Source organism: Seriola dumerili, unplaced genomic scaffold (genome assembly GCF_002260705.1).
Source record: "Seriola dumerili isolate Sdu_G_001 unplaced genomic scaffold, Sdu_1.0 BDQW01000917.1, whole genome shotgun sequence".
NCBI lineage: Eukaryota > Metazoa > Chordata > Actinopteri > Carangiformes > Carangidae > Seriola > Seriola dumerili.
In genome coordinates this window covers 351,263-364,917 of record NW_019175172.1, presented here as the reverse complement: position 1 = coordinate 364,917, position 13,655 = coordinate 351,263, and the positions used below count along the sequence as shown (strand labels likewise).

Genomic DNA, 13,655 nt, shown 5'->3' with positions numbered 1-13,655 from the left:
ATAATAATAATGATAATAATAATAATTTTACCTATGAGTAAATCATGAACAATTCAAATTAATACAGAAATATAGAAACGATAAAGCTCATAGTTTATAGTAACTAATGTTTCAGTTTCAATATTAAATCATAAATCCATTGTCTTTTATTCATCAGAGAAACAAGTGAAGAAAAAAGTCTCAGATTATTAAAAAAAACTTTTATCACAAAGATTAATATAAATTGAACATAATCTGCAGAACTGTCCAATCAGAGGCAGGTTTTATTTGATTGACCAATCAGGTGGTTGAGCTGATGTTTCTGTTGTGACTGCAGGACTGAGGCATGAGGATGACTCCAGACACTGAGGAGGTACAGACCTGTGTGTGTGTGTGTGTGTGTGTGTGTGTGTGTGTGTGTGTGTGTGTGTGTGTGTGTGTGTGTTTAACAATAATACAAAAAATTCAGGACATTCATATTTTGTATATACATTTGTGTATTTTGTGTATTTGTATCCTATCATTATTTGTTATTTACAAATAATACAAAATAATATATATAAAATTTACAAATAAACAATATAATACAATAAATGCTCTCATGTTCGTCTGGCTGTCAAACAGGAACATATAAAGAATATCTATGTGCTGTTCTGTTCACCAGTCTATCAGGTGTACAGCGTCCAGCTGCAGCTGTGTGTGTTTCAAACCAGGAAGTGCCAAAGTCAGATCATGTGATCGCTGTGGACATGGCTGGGTGGCACACGGTAAGACACACACACACACACACACACACACACACACACACACGCACACACACACACACACACACACACATATAATGGTATTATTACTAGTGGGCCTGATGGTTTAGAGATAAGTTGTTAAACTTGAAATGATTGTCTTTTCTGTCGCCACAATTTAGATGTTCAACCAGGTTAATGTTGCCACAGTAAAATGGGAAAGATGCAGAACAGTTTGAATAGCTGTGGTTTTCTATTAAAAATAGATGAAACGTTATTAAGTCCCATCTATATATAATATATTACATTATATATTACAGTTTTTAAGAAAAAACTATGAAATCATTTAGTAGGTAAGTGAAAACTAGCTCATGTCAATATCCATCAGTTTCCTTTAAAGACTTCCGTAGCTCCAATAACACAAAGTGTGAACATATATACAATATTCCTCTGAGTTTATAAAATGCAAAACTTTATCATAAAATTAAATATTTACAATAAAGACACAATAAAACATATAAAATAATAAGGTTTGTGTCCCCACAATGTCCGTGTTCCACCAGGTTAATGTTGCCACAGTTGATATTCACTGTGGCCCCGACTGCAGCTGCTCTTGTACTTTCTGGTTCCTACAAAATAAACACCTTCTTGACACGTTTTCAGAAAACGAAAACAGAAACCTCCACTCCTGCTCTTCTGGTGACTTTGAGGGTTCGTGCCGCAGAGAAAATCAGCAGTTTGACTTTACCCTCACAAACACGGTGCAGATGTGTGCAGTCGCTACGGTGACATATAGTCAGGTGTCGCTGTCATCACATCACAGAGAGCATCTGGAGAGAGCATCTGCACACACACACACACACACACTGGTTAGGTGGCGTTTTTAATAGGCGGTAAACACACATCTGTTGCTCTGACAAACAGGTGTGTCAAAACTTTGTGAGCCTTTGACATCCACGTTGTGACCACTGACCTGCGTCACCTCCTCTGTTTTTGTTTTTCTATTTTTTCAATTATATATTATGTTATATGTTTTATTGTGTCTTTATTGTATATATTTAATTTTTTGATAAAGTGTTTTTTGATAAATGATGTCACTGTAATTCATTGGCCTCCTTTTGCTCTTCAGCCTTGGAGAAGCTCCAGGCCCAGCCTTCCTCCAGCTGTGGCCCAGTGGAGGTGGCCCTGCCTGGGCTGGTGTTCGACCTGAGCTCACTGGTTCTGTACGGAGCTGAAGCCGTTCCTGTGCGGCTGAAGATACTGTTGGACCGACTCTACAGCATCCTGACTCCAGAGCAGGTACACCCAGCTGTCTGGTGGGAATGCAGTGGATCAATACGTCACACTTAATGTGTAAGAGTTTACTTTTTTTTTGTCTTCTTCAGGTTGGCCACATTCTCCACACACTGGGCTGGAGTTTGGGAGATTATGTTAGAGGGTACATGCTGCAGGTAAACACGGATACATGTTATTTATAATGCAATGTCTGATGTTAAAAATAAGCTTTATAGATACTGAGTGTAGGATTAACAACTGAATCTCATATATTGGAGGTTGACCTTTAGCTACACTGATTCTTATGAGATGTTCTGATGTAATTCTACACCAATAAGCACCAGTATATATGTTATAGTTCTTTTATTGATATCTTATGTTTTAAGACAAGAAAAAACTTCAGCTTCAGCTTGAGGCATGAGAACTAAAATTGAATAAAGGCTGAATGGTAAACTTGCAATCTTGCATATTGATCAAAATCAGTGCTTGCTAAATAGTTTTGCAATTAAACAAACTGACTTTTTCTAATATTAAAATGGGAGTTAATGCTTTTCCTTCTCTCCAGTATCCCAGTGGGAAAGTGTTGGATCGCTGGACGATGGTGACTCCTGAAGAAGAGCTGCTCATCCTCAAACAGTTCCTTCGTTTTGGTGAAACTCGCCCTATCGTTGAGTTAATGACGCTTCAGTGCCTGGCAGCTGTCAGTTACCTCTCTGACCCAGAGCTAAAGCCCGCCTCCAAGAGCTGCCAGTCAAACATCAGCACATTCATCGAGCACAACGGAGGAACATCGGGGACGGTCAGGAAATCAATGGGAGATTCGTGTTTGGTGGCCGGCGTCTGCCGTTTTGAGAAAGGCAGTCTGGCTGACCACAACGACACTGTCCACCATTTTGAAAACTTTCCGAGTGGACTGTCTTTGCTTCTGCCTTTCCATTTTCCAAGCTCTGCCTTCCAGTGTTTGGTTTCTCCCACAAAGGTCATTACATTGAATTACAACATCCTGCCATCTACAGCACTGTGCAGATGTTTTAGGAAGTGTGGATGCTTTCTAAAGTAATGCCATAAATAGCTTTTATTTTTCAATAAACCCCATATATAATGTGTTCAGTAGGACAATATTTGGCATTTGGTCAGTATTTGGTTTGACCACCATTTGCCTTTGTAGCAGCAGCAGCAGCACTCCTCAGTAAACTTGCTCACAGTTTTTCAAGGTACTTCCAAGAATCTTGCAGTGTCTTCTGTCTCCTCATATACTCATCTGTTGCAGACGTATAAGAGTCTAAACATCTACATTTCCTCAAAACCTTTGCACAGTTTAGTACATTAAAAGATTCTTCAAGTTTTTGATACACATCATTTTGTTTTCTCCACTGACTTTGACCCCCTCCCCCCTTGTTTTTCTTGTATCAGGATCCTCCTTTGAAGCTAACACAATGTCTACAGAAGCCCAACGGGACCAAACTGGCTGAGAGACACAGGCAGGACAGAGGAAGGAGAACGCAAGAGAATGATCCAATTTTGCCGCAATCCAAAGGTGAACTAGCTTTAAAAATCAAAGCGGACCCTGACAAGCCGAACCCGGCCCGGTCGCTGTGGCGTCTGAACCCTTGTATCCACGGCAACCAAGAGCTTGACCTTCACAGGGGCATGGCCAAACAGGAGAACATCTCATCACTCTCTCCCTCTTTAAACTCTTTATTTATCCCTATGTCTTCCTCACTCCATCCATCGATTTCCTCCTCTTCTCCACCAAAGATTTACCCGAAGTTTCAGGGCTCCTCATCCTCCTCTTTTCATCCTCTCCCATCCTTCTCCTCCTCCTTCCTCTGTCCTGTTCCTGCCTCCTCATTTTCTTCTTCCCTCCATCCTCTTCCATCCTCGTCTTCCTCCCTCCATCCTATCCCACCTACACCCTGCTCCCTGCCTTCTCCTTCTCCCTCAGGAGGTCGTAAGGGGAGGGTCTGCTGTGGCGTTTGTGGAAAAAGCTTCTATGACAAAGGTATGAATGTGATGGGTTCAATTAGAGATCCTTTTGTCTTGGGGTTCCACTGCGTTTAATTCAAGGTCTTCTGCTGGTCTTTTGGCCTTGGGTGCCATAAGATTCAATATGAGATCCTCTACTGATCTTCAGTCTAGAAATTCCACACAGTTATATTACAGGTCAGCTACTGATCTTGGATCATTGAGTATGACAGGGCTTCGAGATCCTGTGGTGGTCTGATACCTCAGGTTCCACAGTGTTGAGGTGGAGGTCCTCTTCTGATGTTGTGGCTTGGGCTTTCTCAGGGGTTCAGTTCAAAATCTTCTACTTATATTTTGTCTTGGGGTTCCACAGGGTTCAGTTGGAGGTCCTCTTCTATTCCAGTGGCTTGGGCTTTCCTGTCAAAGTCTTCCTCTAATCTTGTGTCCTTGGGTTTTACAGCATTTAATTCCAGGCCTGGAATTAGAGGTCCTCCGCTGGTCTTGTTGTGTTAATTTGAAGAAATTTGAGATCCCATCCTTTATCCTTACTTAACAACCCGTATTTTTTTAGGGTACACCTGGACAATCAAATTCCTCTCAGTAAAACAGCCAAGCAACATGACCTTTTGTGAAGCCTACAAAGCAAATAGATGTGGTAGAGTTGTTGAGGTCCTGTCACTTTTCAATATATCTGGCACATACTCCATTCATCTTATGTCTTGACACTCCACAGGGTTCAATTCAAAAGCCCTTTCTTTTGTGTATACATTTTTTCTTTGTTACATCACAAATTTGAATCTGGACTTTGAAGTGATGTGTATAAATGTGCCAGTTGTTTTGTATGTACCTGTTGTAGTTCATGACAAAAAACAAAAACAAAAGGATACTCTCAACTTTAGAAAGAGATTAAATAGATATGATTGAAGAAAAATATGCTATGAAATGTGTTAGAAAATTACTTCAAGGTCCTCGGTTGATCTTGTGTCTTGGAGCTCCAGCAGGTTTATTTTGCGACTTTCCACCATATTTCCCTGCTGATGAATGTTGTCCCAGTTTCTCTCAATGAGGAAACGCTGATGTGTTTGTCACACAGGAATCTCTTCTGTCATTGTCATGAGTTATGTGGTTAGATTTAATCTTTGGGGGAAATTTCTAGCTCTGAAATAGCTGCTGTGGGGTGTTGGGTCTGTTAGCACCAACTTATCAACAACACCATTTTCATCCTTGTTTGTGCAGGAACACTGAAGATCCACTACAACGCTGTCCATTTGAAGATCAAACATCGCTGCACAGTGGTGGGCTGCACCATGGTCTTCAGCTCGCTGCGAAGCCGAAACCGTCACAGCGCCAACCCAAACCCACGGCTACACACCAGCGGCAGCAGAGACGCACATACCCACAGAAACACTCACTCTGAGACACACAAAAGGGAACAAGAGACCAGCAACACACTTCGGCAACAGGATGATGATGCATACAAATTAGCGCGCATACACACCCTTAGAAAGGGGTTGAACAGTCATACAAACCCCCACCATGGCAGCCAGCACAGCCCTTCCCCTCAAGTTGACTCCCCTCCTCCCTCTCCTCACCCTCTAGTCCTGAACACCAACCAGAATGACTCCACCTACAGATCTGACCTGCACCCCCAGGTGCCGCCGCATCCTCCTCCTCCCCTCCGCCCAGCTCACAGTACAGTGGGCTCACCTCCCTCCCTCATCCCCTTGGTTGTTCCTGCAGCAGATCAAACTGAACATTGTCGACCCTTGCTCAGCCTCAACACCAACCACACTGCACCTGCTCCCCTTCCTGACCACAGCCCCGTCACCATGGCAAACCGCAACAGTCAGTATGGTTGCAATGAAGGAAGACGAGGAGAGCTGACCAATCAGCAGCGGCAGTGGGAGTCAGGTGACCACTTGCCAAAGAAGAAGCCCAGAAAGTCCAGCATGCCAGTGAAAATAGAAAGAGAGCTTGAGGGGAGGAGTAACGAGGATGAGTGTTAAAGGTCTGCAGTGTTTTCTAGTAGCTAAACATACCAGTTACAGAAATATGATTAAAATTTCAACAACATCTACCCCCCCAGGCACAGCTTGACAAGTTTTGTCTGAAAACAGCCACTGTAAAGAGGATAGCCCTTTTTAATTTAGGTGACTGTCCCTCTGTTCTCCCCACTCCCAGAAAACATTTTATATGTTTGCATTCTTTAAAGAAAACAATGTATAATTTGTATATTCTGTCGCTGCTAACATACCATTGCTTTTTCTCTGCCATGATAAATCTGTAGTCAACAGCATGATGCTCTGTGCAGGGGGCTCCCCCCTGCGTTTGTTGTGTGTTATTGCAATAATGACTGGAATAAAAACTAAAACTGTTTAGCTAATTGTTCTGAACTCTTACTTAAGTGGAATTTTAACTGCAGGTGTATTTTTACATTTGGACAGTGATCCTTTTATTATATATATGTATATATATATATATATGTAAAAAAAAATGTATTAGTCCTGTTCTGTTAAGTAGTTTAAATGATGTGATAAGAACAGCAATTTTATATATATATATATATATATATATATATATATATATATATATATATATATATAAAGAGTGGATTTTCCTTTTTGTGGGAAATGTTGCCTGGGTAAAAATCACATTTTATCATTTGTCTATGAAAAATAAAATGTGAACCAGGACCAAGTTTCAAAAGACTTAGAGAGAAAAATTATACTTATTAGTTACGATTAATTTATGTCTGTTTGTTTGTTTGTTTGTTTGTTTGTTTTACTTGATGAAGAAAAAAAAGTTTCGGTTTCTACTCGGATGACATTTATGGCCGTACCTAAACCGGAAAAGTGTCAAACTAGTAAACAATGCTAGAAGTTAGCAACACTTTCCATACAAAGGGCTGCTTAAACGATGGTTTCCGTGATGAGGAGAGACGCAGCGGACACAGCAGAGAGTTGCAGTAAAATGTCTAAGTCCGAGGTTCTGAGAGGATTTGTTACTGAGAGACTCGCCGCCGCCTCCCAGGAAATCTTAGCGGCCGTGGACGGACTCGTAGCCGGGTACGAGGAGGAGGCGTCGGGCTTCAGAGAGGAGATCGATCGGCAGAGGAGACAGCTGGAGCTTCTCCTGCAGCCTCGGATCATACTCAATAAAGCCGGTTGGTGATTCCGTTTTTGGCGTAAAGATGTAAATCCAGGCACCGGAAAGTCCCAGTTTGTAGAGGAAGAGGCCGCGTCGAACTACATTTTAATATCTTGTAATTTAACATTTACTCGGGCTGTCAACACATGCACATACCTGTAATTACAAAAATAAGACGGTTCTTTAATCAAGGCGACGTACTCTTTAAATCGGCTTTGTTATAATGGACTAACGAGTTCATAATTTTGGTTTTCATTTTGAAATTATCTTTATTTTCCTCTGTTTTCGAGTGCGACATCCTCTGCAGCGCTGCAGCTGTGGCGGGTTGTTTATGACCGAAGTCCACAGATTGAGAGTTATTTTCCCCACATGTCTTGCCGCTCTGTGGTTATGTTACATGCCGAATTTATGGGCAGTGAATTAGCCACATTAAAGTTGGTTGCAGATATATAAATAAAAAGATTGTATAAAGTTGGCTACAGTGAGCTGGAATAAACTATCATTTTGTTCAGGTGTGAAGTGCAGCAGGAGCCTCCGCCATGTACAGGAAGAGGAGGATGAAGATGAGGACAATGAGAAAATGGATCTGAATAGTGGAACGCCATCAAGGTTCCTACATAACTATTGTTATCATTATTATTTTGTCTACATATGTAAATAATATATGTGTCTATTCTATTACTTTCTCCTTTAAAACTCAATGAGTCTGATTTACCGTGTTGAAAAAGTATTAATGCTGTTTTAAATGAATTTTTTGAACCAGATAATATCAGACACAATTTTACTGTATGAAGCTGACTGACTTGAAACCAAAAGGACTACAGCCCAGTCACAACTGATGTATTAAGTCGACATTACAACTGCTAAAGTTAAAACAGAAATCTTAGTTTCCTGCCCCGACTTTAACTGATTTTGTAATGAAAGTGTTAATTGGAAACTAACTAAAATCAGGATTATCTTTCATCTTTCAGGTCTTTTTCCTCCAGAGGTCAGTTTAAGCAGAGGAAGCAAGGCAGACCTCAGATCAGTGAAACTCGGAACAGGATCAGCATCCAGGAGGACCCACAGACTGAAGTACTTTCAAAAAACGGTAATTTTATGAATTAGATTAATATAAATTTAATGGGAACTGGAGACAGTGTAGGATAGAGTGAAAAGCACTGTTTATCTCTAGTTTAAAGGGTCAGTTCCACCAAATCACAAAATCAAAAAAAAAAATCAATTACTTGTCAAGGTGGAGATTAATGTTTTCCAGATGAAACAAGTAAGATGAAATAAAATTAAAGGGAACTGGAGACAGCGTTTTATCATTCACAGAGGATTATCGATCTAGTTTAAAGGGTTTGATATAATTCAGTTGGTGTTGCCTTAGCTTGTAACATAAAGATAGTATGTGTAGACAAAGGAAAATCATGTGGCAAAAGAAATGACAAAGAACACATGGTCAAAAACAACAAAAGGGGAAAAAAGCAAAGCAGCAGAATGACAGAAAACTGAAAAGCCTAAAAAACTATGTGAAGAGAGATCCCAGTGATTTCACTGGGTGACGGCACATTTCTAAGGGGCGATACCCATCTTCTCCCTCTGTCGAAACTGGAGAAGGAAGTAACTTTCTACAGAACTTCTGAATTGTTTACTCACAAGAATCACACACCTGCCTTCCGCCATGACCCATTAAGATCTTAATAATAATACAATAATACAATAGATGAACCTAATGACAGAAAGGAATAATAGAAACAAATATTTCATATTAGAAGGATTTTAATTGCAGAACTTTTACTTCTAATCACTTATTTTTTACTTTGTCGGACTATTACTTTTAATGAAGGACCTGAATACTTCTTCTTCCACTGCTGCTTGTTTTCAGAATGAATGCTGCAAATCTGCAAAAGAATCATCACTGATGTCACTGACATTGAGTAAAGACTATATGAAGTCACAGTTGTCCATAATGTGTGTGTTTCATTGTTCCCTGCAGATGTTCAGCATCTGTTGATGATTAAAGAAGAGGTTCCCCCTGAGTTGAGCCTTAGTCTGGATCAGGAGGAACCAAAGAGCCCAAACATTAAAGAGGAACAGGAGGAACTCTGCACCAGTCAGGAGGGAGAGCAGCTTCCAGGGCTGGAGGAAGTTGATGATACCAAGGTCCCACTCACTCCTGTCCATGTGAAGAGTGAAGATGATGAGGAGAAACCTCAGTCTTCACAGCCTCATCGAAGCCGAACTGAAGAGAGCAGAGAGGCAGAGCCTCCGTCCAGCAGCTCAGCTGAACAGATGGAAACAGAGGCTGATGGAGAGGACTGTGGAGGATCTGAACCAGACAGGAACGTAGATCCACATGGTCATCTTCAACCAGATACAGATGAAGAGGCCACAGAGTCCTCCGAGACTGAAGACAGTGAAAATGATTGGAAGGAAACCAGAGCACCTGAGTCAGGTTTGAAAAGTAAAAAAGTCCATGTAAGTGATAAAGGATGTAACTCTGGTGAGAAAATTTTCAGTTGCTCTGAGTGTGGGAACAAATTTAGTAGAAAGTGTATTCTGCAGAGACACATGAATGAACATACAGGAGAGAAACCATTTGGTTGTGATGTTTGTGGGAAAAGATTCAAGCAAGAGTTACATCTTACAATTCACATGAAAACCCATACAGAAGAGAAACCATTTGTTTGTGATGTTTGTGGGAAAAGATTTAAGGTGCGGGGGAATCTTAGGTGGCACATGAAAGCCCATACGGGAGAGAGACAATTTGGTTGTGATGTTTGTGGGAAAGAATTTTACCGACAGGATCATCTTACTGGGCACATGAGAGTCCATACAGGAGAGAGACCATTCGGTTGTGATGTTTGTGGGAAAAGATTTAAGGTGCAGGGGGACCTTACAATGCACATTAGAATCCATACAGGAGAGAAACCATGTGGTTGTGATGTTTGTGGGAAACGATTTAGGCGGCAGGGAGATCTTAATGGGCACATGAAAGTCCATTCAAAAGAGAAACCCTTTAGTTGCAGTGTTTGTGGGAAAAGATTCAAGGGACAGGGGAATCTTAAGTGGCATATGAAAGTCCATACAGGAGAAAAACCATATGATTGTGATGTTTGTGGGAAAAGATTTCACCGACAAGATCATCTTACGGTGCACCAGAGAGTCCATACAGGGGAGAAGCCATTTGGTTGTGATGTTTGTGGGAAAAGATTTAACCAACAGCAACATCTTAAGATGCACATGAGAGTACATACAGGAGAGAAACCATTCAGTTGCAGTCTTTGTGGGAAAAGATATACGCGACAGGGCGAACTTACGGTGCACCAGAGAGTCCATACAGGAGAGAAACCATTTGGTTGTGATGTTTGTGGGAAAAGATTTCATAGACAGTGGCTTTTTAAGGTTCACATGAGAGTTCATACAGGAGAGAAACCTTTGAATTGCAGTTTTTGTGGTGAACAATTTATGTATCGTTCAACCAGCATTAACCATATGAAGACATGTAAACACAAGTATGTTACTGAGGGCAGCAGCAGTAACTGAAGCTTCATAGTGGCTGGTTGAAATGAACTGGAAGACCTCATCACAGCATCATTGAAATGCAGAGCATAGGTAACATTCACCAGTGAAATTTGTATGAAAGTGTATCACAAGTTAACAGTATTGTTTTATGCCATTCTTACACATTTGTATTTTCTTTTATTGTTTAACTGCGTTTCATTATTGCTCATATCTATCTGTATACTAAATTATTTTGTCATTGTGACAGTCTGAGTTCATGTATTTCTGTTTGAGAAATAAATTCAGAGTTAATTTATTTCAGTTACTGATGAAACAAGTTGTAACTGTACAATATTGTTGTATTGCTTTGAGACTTTGGGTGATGGCTGGATGTTGAAGTGCTTTCCCAATCAAGGGGAGAAGATTTTGTACATTTAGTTGATGATTTAAATGTAGTACTTGTAATAATTTTTACATTGTTGTACTATTACTTTTAATAAAATAAAGAATACTTCTTCCTCCACTCTTGCTTGCTTACAAAACTAAATTTCAAATCTGTAAAAGAATCATCAGTGATCTCACTGACATTCAGTAAAGACAGCAGTGATGTCAGAGACAGGCTCAGGTACATACATACAGGAGAGACACCACTGGTTGTGATGTTGGTTGGAAAAGATTTGAGCTAAATGGTTTTTGAACATTTTAATATTAAGTTTAATTTCAACTAGAATTCATTCTGAACCGTAGATCTGTTTATAAAGTAAAAAAGGCACTACTTGTGAAGGCGTCTTTCTGTCAGATCAGCCATAGAGATTTGCTTTATTGCTACAATGAAACAGCTGCTTTATTTATATAATGTGTATATATATAATACTCCTCATACTCCTGAATTTAATCTCAAAATTCTTAGATCAAAATCAGAATAAAAAAACAAAACATTTTTTTCACATGTGGCTCTAATCCTATTGAGTACTTCTGGAAGTCTTTCATAGTGTTGTGTTTGAGTATTTGGTATCAGGAGTAGGGTTACAAGTGATCTGACGTGGATTATGGAGTAATCTAGCATTCTATGTTAACCATCCATCCAATTGTTTCCGCTTATCTTCTAGTAGGGTCGCAGGGGGGCTGGAGCCTATCCCAGCATCTTTTCGGGCGAGAGGCGGGGTACACCCTGGACAGGTCACCACACAGGGCAAACACACAGAGACAGACAACAATTCACACTCACAGCTGTGGGAGGAAGCTGGAGTACCTGGAGAGAACCCACACAGGCACGGGGAGAACCCACACAGGCATGGGGAGAACATGCAAACTCCACACAGAAAGAGTCGGGACTCGAACCCAGACAGCGCTAACCACTGTACCACCGTGCGGGGTTATATGTTAATATCTATCTCAAAGAATTTGGTCACTAGATTTAGGCCTGAAATCTGCTGATACCACATATTAACGACATTTTCACAACATAGGGTACAGTACAGTTTAGCAAAAATGTTCCAACAAAAAGTAAAAGAATAGTAAAATTTAGTGACCCTCTAATTTTTCTCAAATATCTAATTTCACTCTACATAAAACAAAATGGTGTTTTACAAAGACTGCATATTTGTCAAGTACCCAGATACAGGTGATGATTTGTGGAGTGAGTTTCAAGATAAGTATATTATAAAACAGCTGTTTTATAGCAATAAGGCAAATGTCTAAGGCTGATCTGATAGAATGATGGCTGCATCACTCCTGCATAAATATCGGTTATCACAAGTGGTTCAGGGCGCCTTTTTCTTATCAACAGATCGACAGTGCAGAATGAATTATGGTTGGAATGACACTGTTATTAACTTTTTATTAGATTTTCAAATATTCAAAAATATGGTTGGAATGACACTGTTATTAACTTTTTATTAGATTTTCAAATATTCAAAAATACAGAAATGGCAGAGGTTAAACTCTGTTAAACAATAAAATGAAATACAAATATGAATTAATAAGAATATTACAGTTAACTTATGTTACACTTTTATTAAAAAAATAACGTTTCACTCCAACTCTCCGCTGTGTCCGCTGCGTCTCTCCTCATCACGGTAACTACGGTTGAAGTACTGTATGGACAGTTTTAATACAGCCCAATGAAACCTTTCCGGTTTGGGTGCGAGCACAAATGTCATCCGAGTAGAAACCGCGACCTGCGCAAAGAAAGATGAAAAGTAAAGGTTAGCGCGGGTCGCGGTTTCTATTCGGATGACATTAAAGCACGTACCGGAACCGGAAAGGGGCAGCGCTGCGAGGAACAGCAGTCGAGTAAGATTGTCCATGACACGCGGCGGATTGAAGCGAGACTTGCAGTAAAATGTCTAAGTCCGAGGTTCTGAGAGGATTTGTTACTGAGAGACTCGCCGCCGCCTCCCAGGAAATCTTAGCGGCCGTGGACGGACTCGTAGCCGGGTACGAGGAGGAGGCGTCGGGCTTCAGAGAGGAGATCGACCGGCAGAGGAGACTACTGGAGGTTCTCCTGCAGCCTCGGGTCATACTCAACAAAACCGGTTGGTCATTCCGTTTTAGGCGTAAACTTTTAAATCCATGAACCACAAAGTTTCAAAGACAAATACATGATTTTACTATGGTAAAGCTGTGTCATTTGGGTCGCCTGTCAATGATAGCACATCCCCTATATGCATGGGTCGGCGCTGTGGTTGCCTGCCAGAAGCTCAAAATTGAATGTGAAACTATTTTATTAATTGTTTTTTACAGTTCTAATGACCAGGTCTGTTTGATTTCCAGACGAACGGACACTGAAAGAATCAAAACTGGGAGAAGATGACGGTGATGGAGCACCTAAAATCCCATGAGCCCACACTATTTCCATTTGAGGCAGAAGTTACATACTGTGCGTTTAAAGGACAGAGATGACCTTTCCTGTGTGAATAATAAAACATGTGTCCCCAGTTCCGCCTTACATTTATTTTAATTCACTTTTTAATTACCTTTTTTTGAAGGTACTTCAGTCTGTAGGTTCTCCTGGAATCGGATCTGAGGTCCATGTGGTTCTGCCTCTGGTATTGA

At 40.5% G+C, this 13,655-nt stretch overlaps 3 protein-coding genes across 3 annotated transcripts in view; all 3 read left to right on the top strand.

Moving 5' to 3' along the window:
* The first annotated feature begins 331 nt into the window (after positions 1–331).
* LOC111237535 (zinc finger protein basonuclin-2-like) lies at positions 332–5,968 on the top strand. The gene is made up of 9 exons (XM_022766662.1): positions 332–352; positions 644–746; positions 1,852–2,021; positions 2,108–2,173; positions 2,563–2,796; positions 2,851–2,976; positions 3,411–3,534; positions 3,943–3,999; positions 5,199–5,968. Exons 1-9 carry the CDS (start codon positions 332–334, stop codon positions 5,966–5,968), a joined length of 1,671 nt encoding a protein of 556 aa, XP_022622383.1.
* An 860-nt stretch (positions 5,969–6,828) lies between these two features.
* On the top strand, positions 6,829–11,121 carry LOC111237525 (zinc finger protein 250-like). The gene is made up of 4 exons (XM_022766649.1): positions 6,829–7,125; positions 7,622–7,718; positions 8,081–8,199; positions 9,091–11,121. The coding sequence occupies exons 1-4, from the start codon at positions 6,879–6,881 to the stop codon at positions 10,638–10,640; spliced, it is 2,013 nt and encodes a 670-aa protein (XP_022622370.1). The 5' UTR covers positions 6,829–6,878; the 3' UTR covers positions 10,641–11,121.
* Positions 11,122–12,879: 1,758 nt separating this feature from the next.
* LOC111237534 (trichohyalin-like) overlaps positions 12,880–13,655 on the top strand; it is a 14,484-nt gene continuing 13,708 nt past the window's right edge. The window contains exon 1 of the mRNA XM_022766660.1: positions 12,880–13,135. Within this exon, the coding sequence (XP_022622381.1) occupies positions 12,943–13,135 (193 nt within the window). The 5' untranslated portion in view covers positions 12,880–12,942. The remainder of the gene's footprint in view (positions 13,136–13,655) is intronic.

What these genes read in the sequence shown, in the direction of transcription:
- LOC111237535 (XM_022766662.1), top strand. Translation starts at nt 332, where the DNA reads ATGACTCCAGACACTGAGGAG. An exon ending in ACATGGCTGGGTGGCACACG is followed by an intron (nt 747 to 1,851) that starts GTAAGACACACA and finishes TTTGCTCTTCAG; the next exon opens with CCTTGGAGAAGCTCCAGGCC. An exon ending in GTTTGGTTTCTCCCACAAAG is followed by an intron (nt 2,977 to 3,410) that starts GTCATTACATTG and finishes TTCTTGTATCAG; the next exon opens with GATCCTCCTTTGAAGCTAAC.
- LOC111237525 (XM_022766649.1), top strand. Translation starts at nt 6,879, where the DNA reads ATGGTTTCCGTGATGAGGAGAGACGCAGCGGACACAGCAGAGAGTTGC. An exon ending in GATCATACTCAATAAAGCCG is followed by an intron (nt 7,126 to 7,621) that starts GTTGGTGATTCC and finishes CATTTTGTTCAG; the next exon opens with GTGTGAAGTGCAGCAGGAGC. An exon ending in AATAGTGGAACGCCATCAAG is followed by an intron (nt 7,719 to 8,080) that starts GTTCCTACATAA and finishes TTCATCTTTCAG; the next exon opens with GTCTTTTTCCTCCAGAGGTC.